Consider the following 24,076-nt stretch of genomic DNA (forward strand, 5'->3'; position numbering starts at 1 on the left):
AAAAAAAAAAAATACAAAGTTCTAAGCCTAAACGTTAGTAGTGTTTCTTCATCCGACCTTGGGTGCATCATTGTCCCGTTTCAGAGATGAGGAAGCAGAGGTAGAGACAGCACACACATTTTCTAAGGTTTCATGGCTCATGAACAGCTGCTATTGGGTGGAGACCGCTCTGCAGACTCGCGGTTCTCAGAAGAGAAGTTTATAGGAAGGCAGACCACCTGCCCAGCAAGGAATGGTCATTAGTGAGAAACTGTAACCCACTAGTGAAAGTTCTGTTAATAGTCTGATGAGGCTGCACCATGGTGGTTAGCTGAGAGTGGCCTCCATATACTTATATATTTGAATGCTTGCAAGTATATATAGCAGTAGGTCGAACTGTTTGGGAAGGGTTAGGTGGTGTGGCCTTGTTGGAGGTGTGTCACTGAGGGTGGGCACTGAAGTTTCAAAGGCCCACACCATTACCCCTTAGCAGCCCCCTCCCCCTTCCTTGTGCTCATGGATGGGACAGATGGAAGTGCTCTGTTACTGCTCCTGCGCCATGCCGGCCTGCCTGTCACCATGCTTCCACCTATGGTAGTCTTGGACTCAACACCATGGAATGGTGAATCCTTAAGTTCAATGGTTTCTTCTGTACAATATCTTGGTGATGACATTTTGCCATGCAATGGAAAAGCTGCCCAGAGACACATTATACAACTTTCAAGTAAAAAGAAATAAGAGTGGGGTGGGGGGAGGGGGATCTGGGGGTGTGGCCAGTGATCTGGTCCTTGCCAGGATAAATAAGGCACTGGGCCCAACTTTGCACTGTAAAATAAGCACATTCCCTTCAACATTCCTGGCCCATCCACTGCGAATCTACAGTTGAAAGACATGCAACTTTAGACCAAGGCTGTGGTGACTTCTGACAAGGACGTGAGAGAGTTCATTGGTCCAGAATCCCTGGGGAAGGTGGGCAGTAGCTGCTGGTCATTGGGCTTAACCAGACAGCCTCCTAGGCATGTGGGCTCAGATGCTGGCTTTCCACACCTACTGTACTGTTTTAGCTCCTGACAGTTTGCCAATAGCTGTGCATTTAAAGACGCCAAGGATGAGGGGCTGGAGAGATGGCTCAGTCATTAAGAGCACTAGTTATTCTTGCAGGACCCAGGTTTGATTCCCAACACTCAAATGGTTTTGCTGTGACCAGAGCTTCCAAACAGTAGTCTCTAACAATAAATCTATTTCTGTAGAAGTCCTATGAATGCTAAAACCACGAGCCCATTTTCTCAGAGAATAATCAGGATCAGGAAAAGTGCCGGGAGCTGAGGTAAGGACATGGAGGAGGGAGGTTGATTACGCACATTTCCAGAACCAGGACGTAACTGGTGGGGGTCTCGAAGGTGTCAAGAAGGCTCACGAGGAGGGGGTGCTGGAGGTTCTGCAGGATGCTAAGCTCGTGAGTGACCTGGTCACGCTTCATCAACTTCTTGTTCACAAACTTTGTGGCCACTGCTCGTTTGGTTCCCTTCTGGTCACATTTCTTGACTACAGCAAACCTGCCCCTGTAAAACCCATCATGAAGAAATTATACAGGGCCACGTCCATGGGATGGTGACGTCTTGGCTGGGTCATGTGGAAAGGATGCGATGGCTCAGTCATTGCATTGCCATTCCCCCACCCCTTGGCCCCCAATGGCAGCTCCACTTTTCATGCTGGGACCGGGCAGACCCTGGGCTTCCTGACCCCTGAATGAGGCGAAAGGGACGGCTCCTGAGAGTCTTGCCCTCACCATGCAGTTTCTACCTTCAGACCCTGGAGAACCTCACCATTCTGAGGCTACGGCAAGCACCCACCGTTGTCAGTGTCCCTCCCACTCCTGAGAGAGGCTCACGCTTTGTTGGTTTAAGCTTGCTTGCAGGGTAGGCAAGCTGTCTCTTCACCTGGGGTCAGGTCTTGGTGCTGCATCTCACGTGCATGCACCCCCGGGAGCCTGGGCTGCACCTGACTTTCTATGGATAAGATGACCTTGCTCTCGGAGGAAGCACATTCTACACACCCAGGGGCAATCTATGGGAGTGTAGCACAGGCAGGGCAGGCTGTGGGGTAAGTTAATCTCCTTACCCCGTCTCCCTTGGGGAGGTGGAGGGTCAGTAGGTGGCTGCCCCATTACTATTAACTGTGGAATATGGAGAGAGCATAGTTGCTGGTTTCTGTCATGCCATCTTTCCTCTAAAACCGTGAGCTAGAAGAACCCTGTTCTCTCTTTTAAGCTGTTTCTGTCAGGTACTGTCACAGGGACATAAAGCCACCAACACCAAGCACCAAGCACATGGCGGGCACTTCTATGGGTGGTAACATTCTGTTTTCGGCCTTGGGACAGTGAGTGATCTTACTTTTGTGGAAGAGACTCTGGGCTCCTTGTCATACCTGCCAAGCTCAGCCACCTCACTGTAGAAGGCGTCGAAGTTACCCTTCCAAGTCACCACGATCCCGTCACTCCCTGGACCTGCAAGAAGAGCACCGCTTTGCCTGAGTGCATTCGATTTTCCTTTCTGGAGCCATGTCTCTGTCAACAGCCTTACAAGGTGGCGGCCCTCTTCCCTCTGCTTCCCAGTGCTGGCATTACAGGTGTGAGTCTCCGCCTCGGCTCCTGAGTGTCCCTGAAGCAGAGCTTCTCATTAAGAGGTCACAAATCTGCACTGTCCAGCACAGCCACCGAGTGGCCACCGAGCATCTCTGATAGGTACCCATGCTCGTGCCACAGTAAGACGGATGCACGGGACTCGGAACACGGACGGAAGATGTGAAATATCCCGTGAACACTTCATAGGCACTGACTTCATGTTAGAATCGAATACTGTGGCTGTATTAGATTAAGTCAAATACTAGATAAGTCAACTTACTTTTATTTAAAAATGTACAACTGTACCTGAGACTTATGTCTAATGCCTAGCACTGCTTGAGTGTGCATGTGCTTGTGTGGAGGACACAGGGAGCCCCTCTCCATTACTCTGACTATTTCCTAGACATTTTCTCTCCGAGCCTGGAGGAGTCTGGTGAATCCCAAATTCCCTCCTGTCTCTGCCTTCCCAGCACTGGGTTACATACTCCAACACCATGCCTGGAGGTTTATATAGGGTCTGGGGATTTAGACTCAAGTTATTATGCTTGTATAGAAAGCTGCTTTTACCCCCTGGGCCATCTCCCCAGCCTGAGGATTTATAGTAAGCCCCATCCTGTTCACTCAGACTCAGCCTGCAAACTATGCTTGTTTACACATCCTTTAGAAATGCAGGGTTCCACCATGTCTCCTTAATGTCCACAGTCTTTTAGAGTAACTGATTTATAAGTATGTTGCAAACATGGACCGTTTTGTCACACATGTGTCAGCTGGAAGTCACTTGTTAGTAGTAAATGTGGTGTTATATAAGCCCTAAGGAAAACAAGAAGATTTTTCTAAACACTTATGTAAAAGGAATCGTTAAGACTCCTAAACAAGACTCGCACAATGACAACACCATGAGCTGACATGACAATGTACATAGAGGGAATTTCACAAGGGCTCACCCCTAGATGAAGAGCTATAGGTTAATTAATGGGGAGAGAGAGAGAGAGAGAGAGAGAGAGAGAGAGAGAGAGAGAGAGAGAGAGCGCAGAGAGAGATGAAAGAATCAATGTTCTCTAGAGATGAGCCCGATAGGTTGCCCTATCCCAAGTGGTCATTTCTAAACACATAAACATTCAAGTAATAGCAAATTAGCTCGGAGTGTAGAGGTTTTTGTCTTTTACTGTCTATTGTAATGCTAACGGGGGGGGGGGAGCAGTTGTCCCTGTGACCCTGACCCCAAGCTAGTTTTGACTGGTGAATAAAGATGCCAATGGCCAATAGATGGGCAGATGAGATATGGGGTGTGTGTGTGTGTGTAAGTTTCCCAGGTTTGAGATCAGAGAAAAACCATGAGGGAAGAAGAAGGTAGAGGAAGAAGGAGAAACCACCATGGGTTAACTGAGCCATAAAAACATGGCCCTGAAGGCTGGCTGACTGGAGTTAAGAGCAGCCCAGATGAAACATAGTAAGTAATAATTCAGGGTTAGCGATAGGACAGTAGAGTCTAACAGCATGGAGGGGAGGCAGCTGCTTAGCTGTTGAGTTGTTTAAGGCTTGTCGTAAATATAAAGGCTTCTTCATTCGGGGACTAATTGGTTAAAGGTGGGGTAGAAACCTTGGGGACAGAATTAAAATAATTTCTGCAACAACAGAGTGATGTGTGTGTGTGTGTGCATGTCGGCGCGTGTGTGTATAGCAATAATAAAGAAGAGGGAGTGGGGGGGTGCGGAAGAAATTGGAGTAGGAGAAGAAGGGTGAAATGATGTAAGCTGAGAACTTATACATGGCATATTAAAAAGCTTTTAATTAAAAGAAACACCGATTTCTTTCACATACAATCAAACATTTTCCCAACAAAAACATTCCTATTAGATTCCTTAAAACTGTCTTCCAAATACTGCGCATACACAGAAGAGGGAAACCAGTTGAGTCTCTGATCCCCAAGCAGTTCAAGAAGTGGCGACACACAGACTCAAAGCGCCGGGCTCCTCCTTGTCACCGCTCCTCACTTTTACTGTAGGGGACCCTGGCCTGACCTGCTCCATCCTGCTCCATTGGTGGGGACACACATGCATCTTTGAGGTGTCAGGACAGGCCTCCCTAGCCTCACTTTTGAGCTGCAACTGTTCTGCTCTGAGCCAGCCCGTGCATGGCCATGGTACCAATGTGTCTAAGAGCTCCAGGGCTCAGGGTCAGCAGGGTGGGAGCAACACTCTGGTGAGCACAAGGCAAAAGAAGGATCTACACAGGACAGCTCACTGGTGGGGACTGCCGAGAACTCATTTAAGCCGCACACCACCCATGCCCGCAAATCAAGGGGCTTCTCAGGGTGCAGTTTGGAAATCACAGAAAATCTCCATGAATGGCCTGTCTGACAAGATAGGGTTTTTTTTTTCTGAAGACCTTGAAGATTCTGTGATAGGAATCTACACATTTCCCTTTCTGTAATTTTCCCGCTCAGATCCACATGGGACAAACATGACTATGACTCTGAGTTATTGGGAGTAGCTTATTAAGAACCAACTCTATAGTCTGTATGATTTTTTTTTAATGAGAAAATCACTGATTCTTTACTTTTAACTTGAAGATCTTGCTCTCCTTTAAGTCACAATCACATAACTATAACATGCCATTTCTATGATTTAATAAAAGTTTTAGACGAACTTTGCTTACCGTCTATACTCTAGAACTCAATTCAACATCTAGTTTGATTTTTATTTGCCCTGCTGGAAGCAGTTGAGGATGGGCGGGCACTTAGAGATGCCTGGTGTATCCAGTGGTCCTCAGGCAGCACCGCTGGAACCCAGTCTATGCACGCCCTGCTCTGAGCACCTACCCAAATCAAGCACAGTCATGGGAACTGACCAGCACTAGGCAGGATTCTGTCTACAGAGCTAGCTGCAGAGAACACAGCATCCTGCTGGTCTGTAGGTGTGACTGCCAGAACCGCTGACAAGTAGGGAATGCCCTCCTTGCTTGATACTTGGGGAAGACACTGGGCTCAGCAGCCCACGCCTCACTGAAGGGCTGTGAGACACACCTGGGCCTACCATCCCACTTCCTTTTCACTCACATGCTTCATGAAGCAACTTAGCCTCAGCTGGAAGACTGAGTAAGAGGGCACGTTTTTAAGATCAGAGGACATGAGTGTACATTTCAGCTCAGGCCAGTCACTTAGGGGACTGTTGGCAGAGGCACCCTGCCCCCGGAGGCTTACCTAGAACCCTCAGACTGGCAGAAGACGAGGCTGAACCCATGTCATTCACAGCGATGCAGGTGTAGATACCATCATCTTCTGTGCTCACACCGACGATCTTCAGAGTGGCCTCCCCAACGTCACTGTCGCACATGTGAGGACACGCTGGGGTCAGGAGGGCTTGGCACCTTTAAGCACCAGCTCTATCTCCCTCTCCAGGTATGAGCTCTCCCACAGACTAAGTGCCCAAGGCATTGGAAGAAAGAAATGACTCCAATCATACCGACAAGTGCATTTCGAGCTACAGAGTAATCAGATTAGCCACACCCCTACCAGGAGACTGCTCTGGCCCAGTTGCTCACCTGTAGGAGATGCTGTAGTGGTCGTCGTTGTTCAAAGTGTTGTGTTCGGGGCCCTTCCAGGTGATTGAGGCCTTGGGGCGGCCACAGACACGACATCTAAAAACAACGGTCTCCCCTGTCTCGCATGTGACCTCACTCAATGGGATAACAAATTCTGGGGGAACTGCAAGGAAAGGGAGTTTGGTCAATGCCAGTCACCCTTCTCTCTCACGGGCTCCTACAAAAGCAGTGGGAACCCAGAATACCACGCGCTATCCCAGGGCACAGGCATGATGCTCTGATACGGAGCCCGCAGTCCCGTGACCCTTCAGACTGGAGGACAGACAACAGAACTCACCGTCATAAATATAGTTGGGGTTGAGAAGCTGGAAAAGACAAAGATTCCTAAATTAGTAAATTGTAGGTAATAAAACCGGGAGCTATTTTCAGTGAGGAGACTGCTTCCAGGGCTACCGTTACTGTGGGAGGGGCTTGGCTGGTCTGGAACCACAGACCCAATTCTCTTCTGCTGCTGTTACGTGCCCTTGACCATGCCGTGTCATACCAACCAGCTGCGGTTTAGCTTCTTATTCACAAACACGCTACTTAACCTGTTCTAGGATTCAGGCTGAGGCCAACTGACCTACCCACATTATCTGACACCACACGGACCTAGTGCGGTGTGCAGGTGGAAAAGCCAGGTCTGAGTAGGTCATGTGCCAGCACGGCTGCCAGCTAGTGCAGGGAGAGCCAGTATAACGCTGCTCCTGTGAGCAACAAGGGCGTCCTCAAGCAAGGCCCAGCTTAGGGTCTGCAGCGGCTGATCTTCCCCACCCTCCTCTTGGCTGCTCTCTCACACCCACCTTCACAGATCCCTTGTCACTGAGCCCTCACCTTCACAGATCCCTTGTCACTGAGCCCTCCTCACCGTCACAGATCCCTTGTCACTGAGCCCTCCTCACCTTCACAGATCCCTTGTCACTGAGCCCTCCTCACCTTCACAGATCCCTTGTCACTGAGCCCTCCTCACCTTCACAGAGACCTTGTCACTGAGCCCTTCTCACCTTCACAGAGACCTTGTTACTGAGCCCTTCTCACCTTCACAGAGACCTTGTTACTGAGCCCTTCTCNACTGAGCCCTTCTCACCTTCACAGAGACCTTGTTACTGAGCCCTTCTCACCTTCACAGAGACCTTGTTACTGAGCCCTTCTCGTGGCTTCCTGTACCCATTCTCCAACTTGCCGTCCCTTTTGCCGTCTTTTTCTTTCTTCTCAGACTTCTTCCTTAAACGGAGTGCTGTGTGCCAAGATGTTGACTTCCTGGGGAGGAGAAGACCACACTGCTCAGATCCCTCCTTCGCCATGGTCAGCAGTTGTCCCCGGGAAAGTGTCAGAGAAAGGCTCATGATAAACTGAGATCCCATTAAGACTGACTGCACAAAGCAGGTGACAAAGCCAGCCATTCCTTATGCAAATTTTAATGATTAAGATACAAAGGTGCCTGTAACAGTTCACTCTGTATCAACTTGACTTGGCCACCCTGTGCCGAGAAGACCAACGTTCCCAGGGTCTCTTCGAGGGTACTTTTGACTGACAGGACCAGGCAAAGCTGCTTGCCCTTCCTTGTCCAGTCAGGTGAAGGTATATGAAGGGAACTCTCCAGGAATCCACCTCAGACTTGATGGGTGGCAGCAGTTTGGATTTTCCTGTCTCCACAACTGCGAGAGCCAGTCCCTTGCAAGTCTACCTTGTGATTTGCCTATCCTCAGTTCTCCTCAGTGGGCCTGTTTCTCGGAAGAGTTCTCATGCCAAGGTTCACAAATGTATTTTGAGGAACCATAGAACATGAGGCTTTAATCCTGTACGTTTCTTTGAAAGGCCAGGCTGACACTGAAGGCCTCTGAGCAGGGGTCCTGAACAATACACTTGCTGCTGTCTGCCTATCCCGGAGACAGGGAAGGAGGGAAGAAGGGATGAATGGACGCATCTACCCCCAGTACCAGCCTCCTGCAGGTGCCCGCTCAGCTGAGCAGCACTGTTTTCCAAAGGCATTAACAGTTCTTAAAGAAGTGTGGCTAGTCTCTGACATTTCAGGGAGGTTCCCGGAAGAGAAAAAGTTTGAAAAAGCAATATGGACTCAGTTAAGATAATGCTCAATGACTTCAGGCTTACGTCAACCAGCCTGCGGGTAATAAAGAGCTCATGGCAACGCCACCACATAGACCAGTGGTTCTCAACCTTCCTAATGCTGCGGCCATTTAATACATTGTGACCCCTCCCCAACCATAAAATTAATTTTGTTACTACTTCATAACCAGTTTTGCAGTTATGTGTTATGATGTAAATATCTGTTTTCTGGTAGTCTTAAGTGACCCCTTTGAAAGGGTCATTTGACCCCCCCAAAGGGGTCTTGACCCACAGGTGGAGAACTGCTGGTATAGACCTTCCTGTAGCCTGTGAATGATGATCATGTGTCTCTCAAGAGGTCCTGCTCCCTGGCTATTTAGTGACCCAAACAAAAGAGGTATTAGGGATCTGTTGGGATGGGGCTAGCCCTTCACTTGGGGAATCACACAATTAGCTTAGAGGTAAATGTGCACGAACAGACACAGTTTTCCCTCCAGAGCCTTGCAGTACTCCTTGGAATGGCTGCTATACCCCACCCCCACCCCCCCAGTGTCCGTGCTCAGGCTGTTCACTGCTGCCACTCACTTGAGAGTCCCGTCGGGGTTCTCCATGATAACTGCACTCGTATGGCCCAAGACGAAGCCCGGAATCCAGCCCTCGGCTGCAGGGCACTGGTCAGTGGCGGCTCGGAACACCAGAAACATGTTCTGCTGGTTGCTGGCCAGAATTTGAACGACCTCTCCTTGATAGACGTTTATCTCATCCTCCTTCACTGCCGTGTACTCGTGTGTCACCAGCATGGTGGAGATGTTGCTACTGCTGCTGCCTTCACTCTGGAGGGGAAGAGATGAAGAGAACAGGGTGGACAGGGACTGAGAGGAGGCGTGACAGCCGCAGCCACTGCTCACCTCGAGCCATGGCGCCAGCCCACAGGTGGGCTCGGCAGTCAGACAGGGAGACGGCACACTCTTCCTTTCTCCACACTCGCTTCCGATTAGTGTCCCCTGTGCAACAACTTGCTCAGCCATCGAGAAACAACTCCCAAAGATCCACCTGAGTGCTGATGCCCTGGGGGCCTGATGCAGTTGGATCTTCGCTGTGTCCTCTTTAGCGATGCCATGTTGGGTGTTTCCAATTCAAACATGTGTTAACTTTGAAGGCTGTTGGCTAGCCATGTGGCCCCCAAATCTTCCTAAGAAGGCCATCATTGGGATGTGCACTCCAGGTCACAGGCTGTTGTTTGCCTAACCTTTGCTACCCCCACCAACCAAAAACCAAGAACAGGGAAGACCTGAAAGGCTGATCCCCTAACACGCTACTCTTAGGGACGGCCGCTCCATCTCCTTTATGTCCCTCAGCGGATGCTGTTGTGCCTGAGCTTGCCTCAAGGGTCTTCATGTTGTTCTTGTTATGGGAACATACGGCAGAACGTCACACAGCTGCCTTCAAGCCTTGTGGAAGAGACCTTTCAGTGGCTGTGGGGATATCTTCCACTGCCCTTATCCTGAGGCCTCAAGAGCATCCGGTTTCTTTGGTCAGTGACTGAGGGGTGGTTGGCCTGCATGGCCTGTTCAGTAACTCAGTCAATGCAACAAGACTGCAAAAAGTAAAACTGAGTTGGTTCCTTAAGGTCTCCAGCTGGGCACGTGAGCTGAATGTACAGGACACCAATGGCAGCCACCTGTCCCATGGTCTCACCTGACTGGTGACTTACTGTTCCAGGAAAGAAGAAAGGTGGAGACAGACAGCTATCTTCCCCAGGGTCCCTCTTTGGGAATGGCTTCCAGGCCCTGGTGTCTGTGAGCGTTTATACTGTTGCTGCAAGCTATTTATGGAAGTCAACATTTCAAAGGCCCGCCCGCTATGTACTCTGGGACACTGAGTGGGAGAGATCGCCTGGCCCAGCCACGCTTGGCAGTCCGGGCCTATTGAGCATGTCAGAACCTGCTGGAGCAGACAGCTGACCACTGTTCTGAGATGGCTGAGGGGACACGAGACCCACCTGCTCTTCTCTGTAAGGCCACAGGTGGGAAGGGAAGCCAACACACCAGTTACGGGCTGGGCATTGCATGGACGGGCTGGGCATTGCATGGACAGGCTGTGCATGAGAACTGCTGAGGACACGGAAGAACTGCCTGCCACTCATGTTTGTGAGATGGTTCGCTCTTGTCCCCACCCCCTGTCCCATCCCATGGTGCCTACTTCCTGCCTGTCCTTCAGTTCAGAGGTGCCATGCGTGTTCCCTTTGGATTTTCAGTGTGGACATTGGTGTTTTGATTTAGATGGCAGGACCTAGCAGTTTTGGGATGCTGAGGCAAATGTGTGAGAAATGTAACCTACTCCGTTCTGTGCCACAGCTGCCACGGTTAGGGCATCGCCATGGGCAGCATCTATAACTGGAGTGATTTGCAACAATCACAGCTCCTGTCACCTCTGGTCTGGATGGACACCAGGCATTTCAGATGGGTCTTCCTCAATTCCCACAGCCTCCTTGCTATTTGTAGAGCATGGCCATCTATCTGCCCCCCAGAGTAGGGTGATAAGTGTGCACAGGCCACCCAGCCAGTGACAGGGAGGCGGGGCTCGGGCTTACTCTAGTGCGTGCTCATGGCAGTGGGAGGGAAAGTCTGTCAGTAGCTCAGCCGACAGGCTCTTCCAGTCAGCTTGGGGTCATCTGTTTGCACCCTGCTCTGACCTCAGCAGAATCTGGAGCATGAGGAAGTACACTCCCAGAGGTCAGACACGGCAGCCTGTCTACAATCCAGAACAGTCCCTCAGAGGTAGTCCCAGGGAAGGAGTCCCTGCTGACCTGCTAGCAACTTAGCCCTCCAATGGCCCCTGCAGCCAGAGCCAGGAAGAGGGCCAGGGGACATTTCCTATCCCTACCCTGATGTGAGGCACGCTGACCAGAACCCAGCCTGTCAACTTCCTTTTCCAAGCTACCTTCCACAAGAGCAGCAGTAAGAGGCAGAAAGGCCACTCCCTGATGTAACAGACTCTGGCCTGGTGTGATGCACCATGCCTTCCTCTGGGTGGAGCTATGCCCAGGCCCAGCTCCCGTGCTAGAGCAGTGTCTCACTTGGGGACACAGACCTGAAAGCGTCTCTCTGCTTACTAGAAATGTGCACAGGTTAGGGGGCACAGGAGATGTCACAGGCCCGTTCTGTATGGGTCACAGTGCGGAGACCAGGCCTGGGGTCTGGGGTGTGACTTGTCAGTGGGCTGTCCTCCCACCTAGCGTTTCCCATCATGGTGGAAGCTCCCTTGCTGTCCCCATTTCCCACGGGATGGAGAGTCCATAGCAAGGACATGGGGAGTGCCCACCATCAGACACCTACTTAGCCACTTAGTGGTTACACAGGTGTAAATAAACGAATCGAGACCCACTTCTTAATTTCTTCCACAAATAAAGAGGAAGGCTGAGTTAATCAAAATACCTAACAACAACAACAACAAAGATAAGGTCAAGAGTCTGAATGAGGGATTAATAGAAGTCCAGAGGAAAGAAACATGCAAAAGCTAGATTTTATGTATAAATATATATACAATGAGAGACACAGACCCTTTTAGGGAAATGTATTTAAAAATTTATAAAGCGATCAAGCATACACTCGTTAGAACAGTTCTGTGCACTCACGCATGCCTTAGGAGTGTTATGGGCCAGGTCGCCTGCCCTGTAGGAGATAGTTGGAGGACAGTGAGGAGGCCAGAGTGGGGGGAGCCCAGCAGAGACACCCTTCAGCCTGAGAACACAATGCACGTGACCGCAAAACGAGCCGGAACCCCAGTGCAGACGCACTCGACCTGCCCCCGCATCCTCTCTGGAGGCCTGAGGCCCAGCCATCTCTGGAGAAGTCGGGTGTCAAGGCGCCTGGGCCAGTGTCTCTCCAGGAGACTTGGGGATAGAGGGAACTCTCCCACTGGGTAGATTTCTGCTCCCTAATGCCATCTTATTTTGTTTTGACTTGATGTTGGAAGTTTTCTTGAGGAAAAAAAAATTTTTTTTTTCATCAGATGACTCAAAAAAAAAAAAAAAAGCAGCGAAGACAACTATGGCATAAAAGAGCAAAACTAAGCAATGAGCGAGAAGCTTAGAAGTTATACATTTCATTGTGAGTAGTAGAGAACAGAGGAAAAGACCCCTCCAAAAAGCGGGAAAAAAATGTGAGCGAGGAGGCAGGGCCCAAAGAGCAAGTCCCAAGATGCTTTGCTGGTCAGAAACTGAAGACGTAAAGATGCTGCATTGAGATTAATGATGCGCTCTCTTGTAACAGGGAGACAGGAGTAAAGCGAGAAGCAGGTTAGTAGAGAGGAGAGCAGGCGCTGTCCGTGGTCCCGAGAGGGGTTAGAGTGGCTGCATTCGCTTGGTGGCTGGGTGCCAGCGCAGCCCCACAGGGCACGGACGCGAGTGTACACACAGAGGCCACGGACGTGTCTACTCAGACAATGCACAGGAGAGCTGGAGAAGGCGGTCACTGCTGCACAGTGCTGGAGAGCTGGAGTTAGTACGGAGGTTTAGAAGAGCTGGCGGGACAGAGGCGGTGGGGTGGACGGGCGCAGGCTCCCTGGCACTCTTACCCCGTTGCTCTGAGTGGACTGCACGGACTGCTCGCTGGCCGAGGAGCACGTGCTCATGCGGTCTGTGTCCTTGTGGGGGGCAGCATGGCGGTGCGTCTGTCGCTGGAGGGAGTCACTGTCCCCCGGGAAGGTGAAGGAGCTTGGCCGGCTGGCAGGGGAAGCAGGAATGGAGCTCCAGAAGGAGCCCCCCTTCTGCAGGGGGCTGCTGGGAGGAAGGGCCTCCTTGCCAAAAGGAGAAGGGAACGTAGTGGAGAGAGGAGAGTTCAGCGGCGAGATGGGCCCAGGCCTAGTCTTGCCCAGAGGCAGTGAGCCCAGGTTCCCCCGGGCATCCTTGGTGTTTCCGTCTTGGCTTGTACCGGAAGTACTCCCCGGGGCCTTCCGGGGGCTCTCCATCACCTTCATCTTGGGAATGGGTTCTGTTTCTCGCTCATGACCTTCGGAGTCTCCACTCAGGGGGAGCCTGCTGGGCTGGCCAAGGCTGACCTCAAGGGCCAGGCTGCTGCTGGGGGTAGGCAGTGAGGGGCTGGGAGCAGACATACCTGATATCTTGTCTGCCTCTGCCTGGCTTGAGGCTGCAGAGGAGACCAGCATGGGGGGGTGGTGTCTGACAGGCTGTGGGATCCTGGAGGGCCTGCTCCTGCTCGAGCTGGGGCCACTGCTACAGCTGCTGGGGCCACTGCCATGGCTGCTGCTGCCTCCACTGGAGGCCCCGCTGCCGCCGCTGCCCCCGCCCCCGCCGCTGCTGCCCCCGCTGCCACTGCCGCCGCCCCCGCTATGGTTCCTCTGGTACTCGATGGGTGATGTCAAGGCTGTAAGCAAGCAATTTAACAGAAGAGAGTCAGTTAGGACACCAAATTCCAGTGTGTGTGTGTGTGTGTGTGTGTGTGTGTGTGTGTGTGTGTGTGTGTGTATTTATTTATTAAAAAGGCCACACACAACCAGAAGGGCTTGAGAGTCCATGAGCTAATTCAGGCAAATGCTTATGGTCATAGGAGCCTACTCCTACCCCAGGGGTCAACATAATTTGTTGGTCAGTGAGCTAGAGGGCAGCCTGGGGTAAATGCCAGGCAGATTACTAATGGCCAACAGTGCCACCTACTTAATGTCCCTGTTCCTGACTTTAGAAAGTCCTGCAGAGGGTTTTACTGAGACAGGGACACTGCAACATGGTCTGGACTTAGGCACAGAACGTGCATATGCAGAAAAGAATGCAGGGAGGGCTGATTCAATAAGCATTTAACTCTCAACTGTATTCTCTTCATTATCCGCCAAGTTAACATAAGAGTGGGAGCTGGCAGTCACAGGACTACTGCAGATAGGAGGGGGCTGGAAGAGGGCTGATAACCGCTGCTGGCTTATCAGCTTCGCTAGAATCACTGGAGTGATAAGTGTCTATCTGTCTGTCTATCTACAGGCAGTCTTGCTATATAGCCTAGGCAAGCCTTGAATTTGTAATGCTCTCGCTTTTAGCTTCCTGAGTGCTAAGGTTACAGGTGTGCACAGTCACATGCACCCATGATGTGCTTTTTCATTGGGTAGGTAATGCACTTGCCAGGGATTCTGGCATTTTTGATCAGTGTCATATCCTCGGGTTGATCGCCTCAAACTTCTTTTTCCTACTGTGTCACCTCCTTTCCTACTGTGTCACCTAAGCGCGGCAGAACGTAACAATACATTCCGAGGATCGCTCAGTGAAGGTGGAGTGGCCGCTCCAAATCCTGCCACCAAAACCCTGTGACATTCTAGACAAATTATCAGCCCGCTGTGCCTCAGCTTCCTATCTGCAAGAGATACAGCAGACAGTAAGCTCTGTCACTATCAATACGTGATGCAGAGTGCTGAGACACAGAAACGTGTGTGTTAGAGAAAGGAGACACAGCCAGTCAGAGGGTAACTCACCGTTTAAAAAGTTGCGCTGGTTTTCTAAGATTTGGTTGATCTCATGGATCCACGTTTGCCGGACGCTTGGACTGGATGAATGCAAAACGAAGGTCTCCACGGCATCGCCCGTCCTGGACGTCAGGGCAAACTTACAGGGGTCGCTCTCCACATTTTCCTCCAGGCAGAGGCAACTCACCTTTAAAACAGAAAGTCGTTATTTACAACAGCTACGGCACGGGGCATCCTGGGTCTTCACCAACTAACTGAAGGATGGCCGACAGAATACACCTGCTGCGGGGCCTTTGGTACCCAGCTTTAATGGGAGAGGAAGGACACTCTGACATGCACTGAAACAACACAGTCAGACTTTGTTTGTTTGTTTGTTTGTTTTTTAAGACAGGGTTTCTCTGTGTAGCCTTGGCTGTCCTGGAACTCACTCTGTAGACCAGGCTGGCCTCGAACTCAGAAATCTGCCTGCCTCTGCTTCCCGAGTGCTGGGATTAAAGGCATGTGCCACCACGCCCGGCATGGTCAGACTTTTGAAACACTATGCCAACCTTGCTCCCTCACATGGATAAATATGAGACTCCACAAGCACAGCATCCTGGAAGCGGAAAGATGCATGGGATTGTCGAGGGCTACTGGGAGGGGACAGTGGGGATGTTGCAAGATGAAAGGACCCCTGGGTCTGAGGATAGTGGCCCAGCACAAAGGTACTTAATGCCAATGAGCTGTTCCTAGAAAACACTTAAAAAGGCAAATATCATGTTATATACATTTTGCCACAGAAATTAAAGTATGAAATGAATCTCATCCTATATTGACATGGCAACAGCTACGTTTTAGCTGAGTTCTATTAGCCTCAGACACCATCACAGGTCAAGCATTCCGAAAACCCTGTATGGTCTTGAGTGATGCCTGCCGTGAAGACGTGCCTTCAGGCTATGCATATAAAGTGAGCATGGCACACTCGCACTTTGTGCTTGAACTGCGTCCCATCCTGGGGGCTGCTGAGATGGCTTCCATGGTAAAAGGGCTTGCTGTACAGCCTGACTTCATCCCTGGAGTCCACATAAATATAAAGGAGAGAACCAACTCTACAGAGCTTTCTGTCTGGCATCTACATGTGCAGTGTGGCATGTGTGCCCAAATGCATATACCATGTACACTCATAAATATACCTGGGTACCAATGCTAAGTTGCCAGTGTATATACGTATATAGTAAATATTTTTCATTTATTTATTTATTTATTTATTTATTTATTTATTTATTTATTTATTTATTTATTATATGTAAGTACAATGTAGCTGTCTTCAGACACTCCAGAAGAGGACACCAGATTTTGTTACGGATGGTTATGAGCCACCATGTGGTTGCTGGGATTTGAACTCTGGCCCTTCGGAAGAGCAGTCGGGTGCTCTTACCCACTGAGCCATCTCACCAGCCCATAGTAAATATTTTTTAACTTAAAAAAACAAAAAGGCCTGAAACCAGAAAGACTTTGTTTGCAGCGCTTCAGTAAAGAGTATTTAATCATTATTAGGAAGGATTTGAAAGCCATTTAAAGTCTTAGTTGCAAAGGCCGATATAAGGCTTGACTAACAGCTGAAACAATTACCTAGTAATTATTTCAAAACCTCTTCTGTAACTGGTCATTACTCATTCTCCAAAATAAAAGCTCACAGGCTATGGTGGCGCATGCCTATAATCCCTATACTTGGGAGGCAGAGGCAGGCAGATCTCTGAGTCTGAGGCTAGCATGGTCTACAGAGTGAGTTCCAGAACAGCTAGGGATACACAGAAAAGCCCTGTCCCAAAGTAAACACATATTAAGATGGCCCATAAGAGGGCCCATCATATAAAGTCACTTGTCACCAAGCTCAGTGATCTGAATTTGATCCCAGGGGTCTTGTGATGGAAGAGAACAGACTCCCACAAGCACACAAGCACAGACAGAGTACATAAAAATAAGCAAATGTATTAAAAAAAAAGAGATTATTGTCTCAAATATCAAAAAGGATATGCAAGTATATCTGACGTTATGATGAAAGTACAGAAAATCACCTCTCAGAAGCAGCAGAGACATAATATATTGCATCAATAGAACTTCAGAGGTGCTGGGGTGGCTGTCCATCCACGGACTTGTGAACAGAAATTCTAAGAGGTGGGTCAGCATACTGGCATGCCTTGGAGGGAGGTCCCGCAGTAGCCAGCAATAGGGTGGCATGGGACACAAAGAGTTGCTTCAGGCCATGGCAGCTCTTCTTTTTTTGCCCGTCTCTGAAGCCTTTACAGGTCCTCGTGAGCGAAAGATCACATGGCTCAAAGGCTGTGCCCACGGATCAACCTTCCCCTGGTGCCGGCACTTGAAACCACTGGACTGTATGACAGTCCACAAGCATCGAGCTTTATAGTAGAGAGTACCATGCCTCACCAGTATACCATGAAGCCAATAGACTCGAAGGGCATATGCAGTTCCTTGGCACCTGTGATGACGACCCTAGTGTTGGTACAGGAGGCCCTCATAGAGGGGAACACATCTTCATCCTGAACTCTCCTGCACAGCTGCAGACAGGGCAAGAGCTTAGGGTGTGTATGTGTGCAAGCACACATCTCCTAGGGACCACCTGCTGGCTTCAGGGCTCTTCTCTGTCATTATGTCATCCTTGATTTGTCTCCTTTACAGACTTAGGATCATACTCATATGATTATTTTCTGTCTGTTCACCTTTTTCAGCCACCAGAGGGCAAGCTACCCTAGGGCGGAGGGGGTAGCTGCCTTGTCTCTGGAGCCCGGTGAGAGGAAGAACCCCCAGGACCCCTCTGTTGAATAGAGAATGAGACACTTAGTGGGCTCTTTTCTTTGGCCCTAGGCCAAGACTCTGAAGGTGAAGCTTGGAATTGCAAGCTAAGTTTTACATGATCTTCCAGAGGGCAGTGGTGTGCACACTGCCCAATGGCTGTAGTCACATAGGTATTAAATATAGTCATACAGTATTGCAGACAGCAGCTCCAGAATACTGAAAGCAGAAAGAGGCAGGTGCAATTTTAAGATTCAACGGTGCACTAAAATGTATTGTAAATACTTAATAAAATGAGCACTGGAAATGTGACCCTAAGCAGAAAAGTTCTTAGTGTGACAGGTATGTGTGCTGGCACATGAAGCTCGCAGGCATTAATTTACCTTGATACTGTTCTTGAACAGAAATCCTGGCATGGAAAAGCCCTTTTTTTTATCAAGTGGTTCGCTGAATATGACGATCTGTTCAAAAAGGAAAACTCGCCTCTCTTTGCATCGAGGCAGAAGTCCTGCATCTTGGTCTGTGACCAGGAATGTGTCCTGTAAGAGCAGTTTACCCTGGGCAACAATTTTACCCTAAAACAAGAAGAGGGGAGGGAGGGGGGAAAGAAAACATTACATTCTCAGTGACCAATCGCCTGTTTCCTTTGGCTCCCTCCCACAGAATGACACATTCTTCTAGGAGCTGCAGAGCTTATTCTTTTACTGTGATGAATCCCTAGCTCCAGGCGGAACAATGCTTCAAGTTAAAAGTCTTGTCAGCCCTGGGTAAAACCAACGGCCTCAGAAGCAGAGAGTGAGTACAGGCTTCTTTAGGGATGGTTCTGACCAAAAGCCACCATCCCTCTCCCCGACTTGTCTCCACAGTACAGACTGCGGGCTTCAGTCTGAGAAGCACAAGCTTGGAGCATTAAGCTCTAATGCTCCAGTGAGCAGGTGGCAAGGAACGTCAAAGGGTCTCCCACCCTCTTAGTTAACTGGAGGACCAGCTTCTGGTCTGAGTTGGCAATAGAAAGAGATTGCAACCTGTACAGGTTGGTTAGACTCAAGAACCCAGTGGTCCTGAAATCAGCCTCCCAGGGATGAGGGAAGGCAGGAGCTTTTGTGGCTTTAGATGCCTGGAGAGGATGCAGAGGCTGTCAGAGGCAAAGCACGGCCCTGCTCACTTCATGGCCTCAGGCAGAGAAAGGCTCCCCAAAGCAAATTGAAGGCCCCGAAAAAAGATGGAAAGAAAGTCAGTCATGCTGGAGAGTGAGAGAGGAGAAAGGAGAAAAGAAACAAAGAAGGAAGGAAGGAAGGAAGGAAGGAAGGAAGGAAGGTAGGAAGGAAGGAAGGAAAGAAAGAAAGAATATATGTGCATAGAAATAACCCGGGGCAGAGGAAAGATATGGGAAGGGGAGGGCCCCTCAAGGAACAACGCATTACGTCAAATCCCTGCAGCCGCCCGACGTTCATCATGTCATTACAGCGCTTCGGCACGATGCACATGACTTCTACAGCTTTCTGTGGGTGGGGAGAAGCAAGGGTTAGCATTCACACTCCTTCCAGGAACCCGTCAGTGCCCACCCTCCACTACACCTCCAGCTTAAGTTTCTCTCCCTCCACACCTCCAGAGTACAGATACGGAATACAGACACATCAGAGACCCCACACCCTCAGCAGCCCCTCCCAGGCCCAGATCCCACGCCAGGAGGGGTTTGCAAGAGAGTAGCAGAACCCTAAGTACCTCTAATTCGGATGTGTCCAGGCTAGCTTTTTTTGAGTACTTGAGGAAGTCCTGTGAGGAAACGGAGAGAGAGACGTGGTGCGAGTGCAATGGGCACTTTTGGTTCGGGTTGTTCACAGTCACACTCTCTCCTCTCAGAACCATGCACAATGGCATCCTGATGGTGAAGCTGTCCTTGCTTCCCAGTTTATTCTGAGATAGCTGTGGCCTCTCTCCACATGCAGGCCCAAAGTTTCATGTGATGTCATCCCTGATGGTGCTTACTAACTTAAAAGTAATTCGTAGTTCTCTCTAGGCCATATGGGAACTCCAAGTTTAGTTTTCTTAAGACTCTAAGAAGAGGGGCTGGAGAACTGGCTCAGCAGTTAAGAGCACAGGCCACCCTTGAAGAGGATCCAGGGACACCAAGCCCCACCCGGCGACTGACAATTGTTAGTGATTCTGACTTCAAGGGTTCTCACACCCTCTCTTGGTCTCCATGAGTTCCAGGCATACACATGGTACACAGGCATGCATGAGGGCAAAACACTCAAACACATAAAATAAAATAAAGTAAAAAATCTTGTAAAAATTCCTAGAAGATTAAAAAATTAGGTCGATTATGGTCTGTGAGATGGCCCAGCAGCTAAGAGTGGGCTGCTCTTCCAGGGGACCTAAGTTTGATGCTCAGTTGAACACAGCAGCTCACAACCATCTGCAATTCCAGTCCCAGGGGACCCAACACCCTCTTCTGGCTTCCAGGGGCACCAGGCATATGGGCTGCACAGACATACAAGTAGGCAGAACACGCATACACATAAAACATACATATATTTAAAAATGAGGTTGATAGAGCTGAAGAAAAATCACTAGCATTCCATGGTATGTGGCAGACAAACAAGAACTTGATTCAGAATGTGAGAGGCGTGAACTGTTGAAGAACAGTGTAAAGAGTTACTTGGAAACACTTGGAACCAGAAATAACAAGCCTCTCAGTAAGAAGGCAGCATAACACTCTCCCACAAGGTGGAGGTGTGGACGGTGAGGGGAGTCCCGCCCATTCATAGCAGAGTGACCAACTACTGCTCTCGCCCCCTCAGCCCTCACCTTCAGGAGCAGCTGGTACTTCATGATTCTCTGCACAGGTTTGATCAACAGATCAGTGAGCTGCAGTCTGTGGCCCAGGCGCTGCTTTAAGTCCTGGGGATTTTAAGAGGAAAACAAAACCGAGGCACCTCAGGTGTTGTTGGTGAAGCGGCAACATTTTGTTCCTTATAATTATAGCTCTAACAGTCCTGTGAATTGGAGGCAACAGAAGCTTCCCATCTCTCAGGATTTAAACACTCAGGCTGAACCTTCCTGAGTGGATTTCCAGAGAAGTCTGTTTACTCGAAGGCTTTTTCTCTCTTTCTGCCTGACTGCTTGCAGTGCTGGAGGGAGAGTGCTGGCTGCTCTTTAAGAGGACTCCGGTTCAGTTCCCATCATCCACTGCGTGCTTATTACTGCCCATCTGCCTGTGGTGGTTTGCATAGGAGTGGCTCTCACAGCCTCATGGGTTTGGATGCCTGACGGATAGGGTGTGGCACTCTTAGGATGGGTGTTACTGTGGAGGAAGGCTTTGAGGTCCCACACGATCAAGCTAGGCCCAGTGTGGCTGTCTCCTTTCTCTGCCCGCAGACCAAGCTCTTTCTCCAGCACCATCTCTGCTCCAGGCCACCATGCATCTCACCATGGTGATAATGGGCGGAACCTCTGACCCTGTGAGCCAACTAAATGTTTTCCTTCATAAGACTTGCTTGGTTATGGTCATGGTCATGGTCATGGTGTCTCCTCACAGCAGTAAAACCCTAAGATACGGCCCAATTGCCATAACCCTAGGTAATCCAATCACTTCTTCTGACTTCCACTGGCACCAGGCATACAACCACAACAACCACAACCACCAAAACAAAAGTCTGGAGCCATTTCCCACACATTACAGGTAGCTGAACTGAAGACCGTAGGCATAGCGCAAGCACACCACTGAACTCTGCTCCCAGCCATTTCATATTTAAGTCATTTATTTTATTTTGAGATAGGGTTTTGTTAAGTTATCCAGGGTGAACTTTATCTTGCTATGTAGCCCAAGGAAGCCTTGACCTAGCGATCTGCTACCCTGTAGCAGGGTTCCCAGGTGTGAGAACTGTTCAAACCATTTATTGTTTTTTTTGTTTTTGTTTTTTGGTTTTTCGAGGCAGGGTTTCTCTGTACAGCCCCGGCTGTCCTGGAACTCACTTTGTAGACCAGGCTGGCCTCAAACTCAGAAATCCACCCGCCTCTGCCTCCCGAGTGCTGGGATTAAAGGCGTGCGTCACCTAGCCTGGCCAAACCATTTATTGTTAAGCACCCAGTCTTCTGCCAGGGGCTGTGACTATAGTCTCAGTCCACACCCATTTCCCTGATTTATAGTCCACAAAGCAAGCTTTAGGAGCCTCATCTCTGAGGCCAGTTTGGTGAGGATCCTTTTGTCTTGAGATGTCGTGGCACTCTAAATTCAAGCAATCACAGTACAGCAAGAGTAAGGAACCACCCGTTCCCAGGTTGAGTCTTACCTCAAAAAAGGTGTCGATGTACTCGGACACAATGTGCTCAGACTTTGGTTTATTTTGACAATAAACTATGTACATGTGCAATCGTCTCTCCTAGGAAGCAAAAGGCAAACAGACGGTTACAGCACTGACAGTTCCACTAGCCCATTGGAGCACACAGTACCACACACAGAAAAGTGGTCATCTTAAAGCAAAGCTGCCACGCTGGGGAGCTCATTCCAGATTTGGGGCATTTGGCCGCCCTGGCTCTGAGGCTCTGAAACAGCCATCTGCTCTTACAACTGGTACAGATGGGATCCCTCACTCACTCACCTGTAGGAGCAACACCAATGGCAGCTCAAGGAGACACTTCCATCGTGCCCAGGCTGCCAACAGTCCCAGTGACTGGTCTGTTTTTAGTAAGTCTTTATAATCTCAGATCCCATGGCAGGAAAAACAGGGACAACAGGCTTTCAAAGCTATGTATGCAGACCCCTTAGGGTCCCTGGGGCCTATCTGTGGTTCTCTTAGGTCAAAAATCTCTTTCAAACAACACTAGGGTACCACTGTCGTCCCCCAATGTCTACGCGTGTGCCCATGCAGCACAGGCCCACAGTGGGGTGAACAGCTGGCATCACAGCAAGGATCTGTCACCACTGCAAACCTGCTGTGGAACATGCCAGCTTCCTTTCCGGATGCCACTGATGACGTAATACAAGTCACTCATCCCCTTAAACACCAGATCCTTTCAGTGTTCTCTTGTCCGGGCAGAGGTCTACACAACCCTTCTGCTGCTTCAGTAACTGCCTGGGGGAAAAGCACTTGTGACTGACGTAAGCTCAACATGTGCACTTGCTGTGAACCACCAGCTGAAACTGACAGAATGATGGGCACACTCTGCAATTCTTCTTACTCCGGAGGCTGGTGGAAATTCTCTTGAGCACAGATGAAGCAAGCTTGTCATCTCAAGACTAGACATACTGCTGGCAGTGCAGACACACAGTGGAAACCCAAAGTTTAAGAGGAGAAAAAAAAAAAAAAAAAAAAAAAAAAAAACAGGAGAAAAAAATATATAAAGAATTCTGGAAAATATGTGCCTTAGCTAGACAAGGCCTAGAGACTCTCCTGATGGAGCAGTGGTGATGCTAAGTCTGACTGGAATAACGTACAAGGAAATGCCAACATCTGCAGGAACCTGGCAGGTCAGCAGCCAGCTTCCAACAGCCTGGTTCAAGATTTTCAAAACTGTGCCTGGAGCACAGAGCTCCAAAGGTCATTCAGCTGGACAAATAACCAGCGAGGGAGAAGATCTCATACAGCCTTTCAGAGGCTGCTGTGCCAGCCTGCAAGAAACTACTCTTTACCAAATGTTGGTACATGGCAAAGGTAACTGTCTACAGTTACTTGAAGAGAATATTTAAGATATCCATTCATCTTCAAGTCTTGTCTGTCTGAAGATGGATTTTTTTTCATGTGCTTTACAGTAACAACAATAATAAAGCCCCATAATGTGCTGAGTGGAAAAAGCAGATATGCAAATATACCTTCTACTAAGCCTAATACAAAAGATAGGCAAAACCACAAAGCGTCATTAATTTTAAAAAATATAGTGATTTTTCCCTTAAAATAACTCGAATACTTATCACATATTATGTATATACGCACATACATACATATATATACACATACATATGTATTTATGAGTATCTGGCTAGTACATCAAGCCCACTGCAGGTATGGGCAGGTACCTTATCACTGAACGCTTGTTTGCCTTTTGACACCTGAAAGGTTACTGTGTCAAACCTGCCTGGCTCTGGGGCCTTCTGACCTGTGCTGCTGCAATCCCCAGGACTGGGGACAAAGGAAACTCAGAGGAAGACCCACCACAAGTGTCTGCCGGTGTACCCTCCTGCAAGTGTCAACAGACCTCATCTTTAAGTCACCAGAGACGCCAGGGACACAACAGGATATAACACGGTCTCTGTACTCACATGCTTTACAAAAAGGGATCCGAGTTTTTCTGGATCTTCAAGGCACTTCTCCAACTCTCCTAAAAAAAAGCTGGAGACAGATGAACATCAGAACCCTTTCCAACTTGTCTTCTTAATTGTAGACTCAGTCAATGAGGAGCGGGGCTGCTGAGAAGACTATAGTATATCTTACAGGTATTAGCCAGGCAGAAAAGAATTGGTTGGGACGAAGTTTAAAAAAGAGTGCACAAAGCCAAGAGAGAAGAGACTTGCCCTCCACTCCTTTGAATAATTAATATTTCTTGTCTCCCTTTCTTTCAGAG

The 24,076-nt window shown here is 49.3% G+C and overlaps 1 protein-coding gene across 1 annotated transcript in view; it reads right to left on the reverse strand.

Annotated features, from left to right (window-relative positions):
• Trio (trio Rho guanine nucleotide exchange factor) overlaps nucleotides 1-24,076 on the reverse strand; it is a 299,667-nt gene that overhangs the window by 3,533 nt on the left and 272,058 nt on the right. The window contains exons 40-54 of the mRNA XM_029543932.1: nucleotides 23,775-23,844; nucleotides 21,808-21,897; nucleotides 20,324-20,416; nucleotides 19,238-19,288; nucleotides 18,937-19,014; nucleotides 17,896-18,087; nucleotides 14,729-14,906; nucleotides 12,830-13,638; nucleotides 8,837-9,084; nucleotides 7,306-7,444; nucleotides 6,483-6,510; nucleotides 6,146-6,308; nucleotides 5,805-5,926; nucleotides 2,407-2,485; nucleotides 1,341-1,541 (exon numbers count right to left, since the gene is read on the reverse strand). Coding sequence (XP_029399792.1) covers nucleotides 1,341-1,541; nucleotides 2,407-2,485; nucleotides 5,805-5,926; nucleotides 6,146-6,308; nucleotides 6,483-6,510; nucleotides 7,306-7,444; nucleotides 8,837-9,084; nucleotides 12,830-13,638; nucleotides 14,729-14,906; nucleotides 17,896-18,087; nucleotides 18,937-19,014; nucleotides 19,238-19,288; nucleotides 20,324-20,416; nucleotides 21,808-21,897; nucleotides 23,775-23,844 — 2,541 coding nt within the window. The remainder of the gene's footprint in view (nucleotides 1-1,340; nucleotides 1,542-2,406; nucleotides 2,486-5,804; nucleotides 5,927-6,145; nucleotides 6,309-6,482; nucleotides 6,511-7,305; nucleotides 7,445-8,836; nucleotides 9,085-12,829; nucleotides 13,639-14,728; nucleotides 14,907-17,895; nucleotides 18,088-18,936; nucleotides 19,015-19,237; nucleotides 19,289-20,323; nucleotides 20,417-21,807; nucleotides 21,898-23,774; nucleotides 23,845-24,076) is intronic.

The sequence above is a fragment of the Mus pahari genome, chromosome 11 (genome assembly GCF_900095145.1).
Source record: "Mus pahari chromosome 11, PAHARI_EIJ_v1.1, whole genome shotgun sequence".
Lineage (NCBI taxonomy): Eukaryota > Metazoa > Chordata > Mammalia > Rodentia > Muridae > Mus > Mus pahari.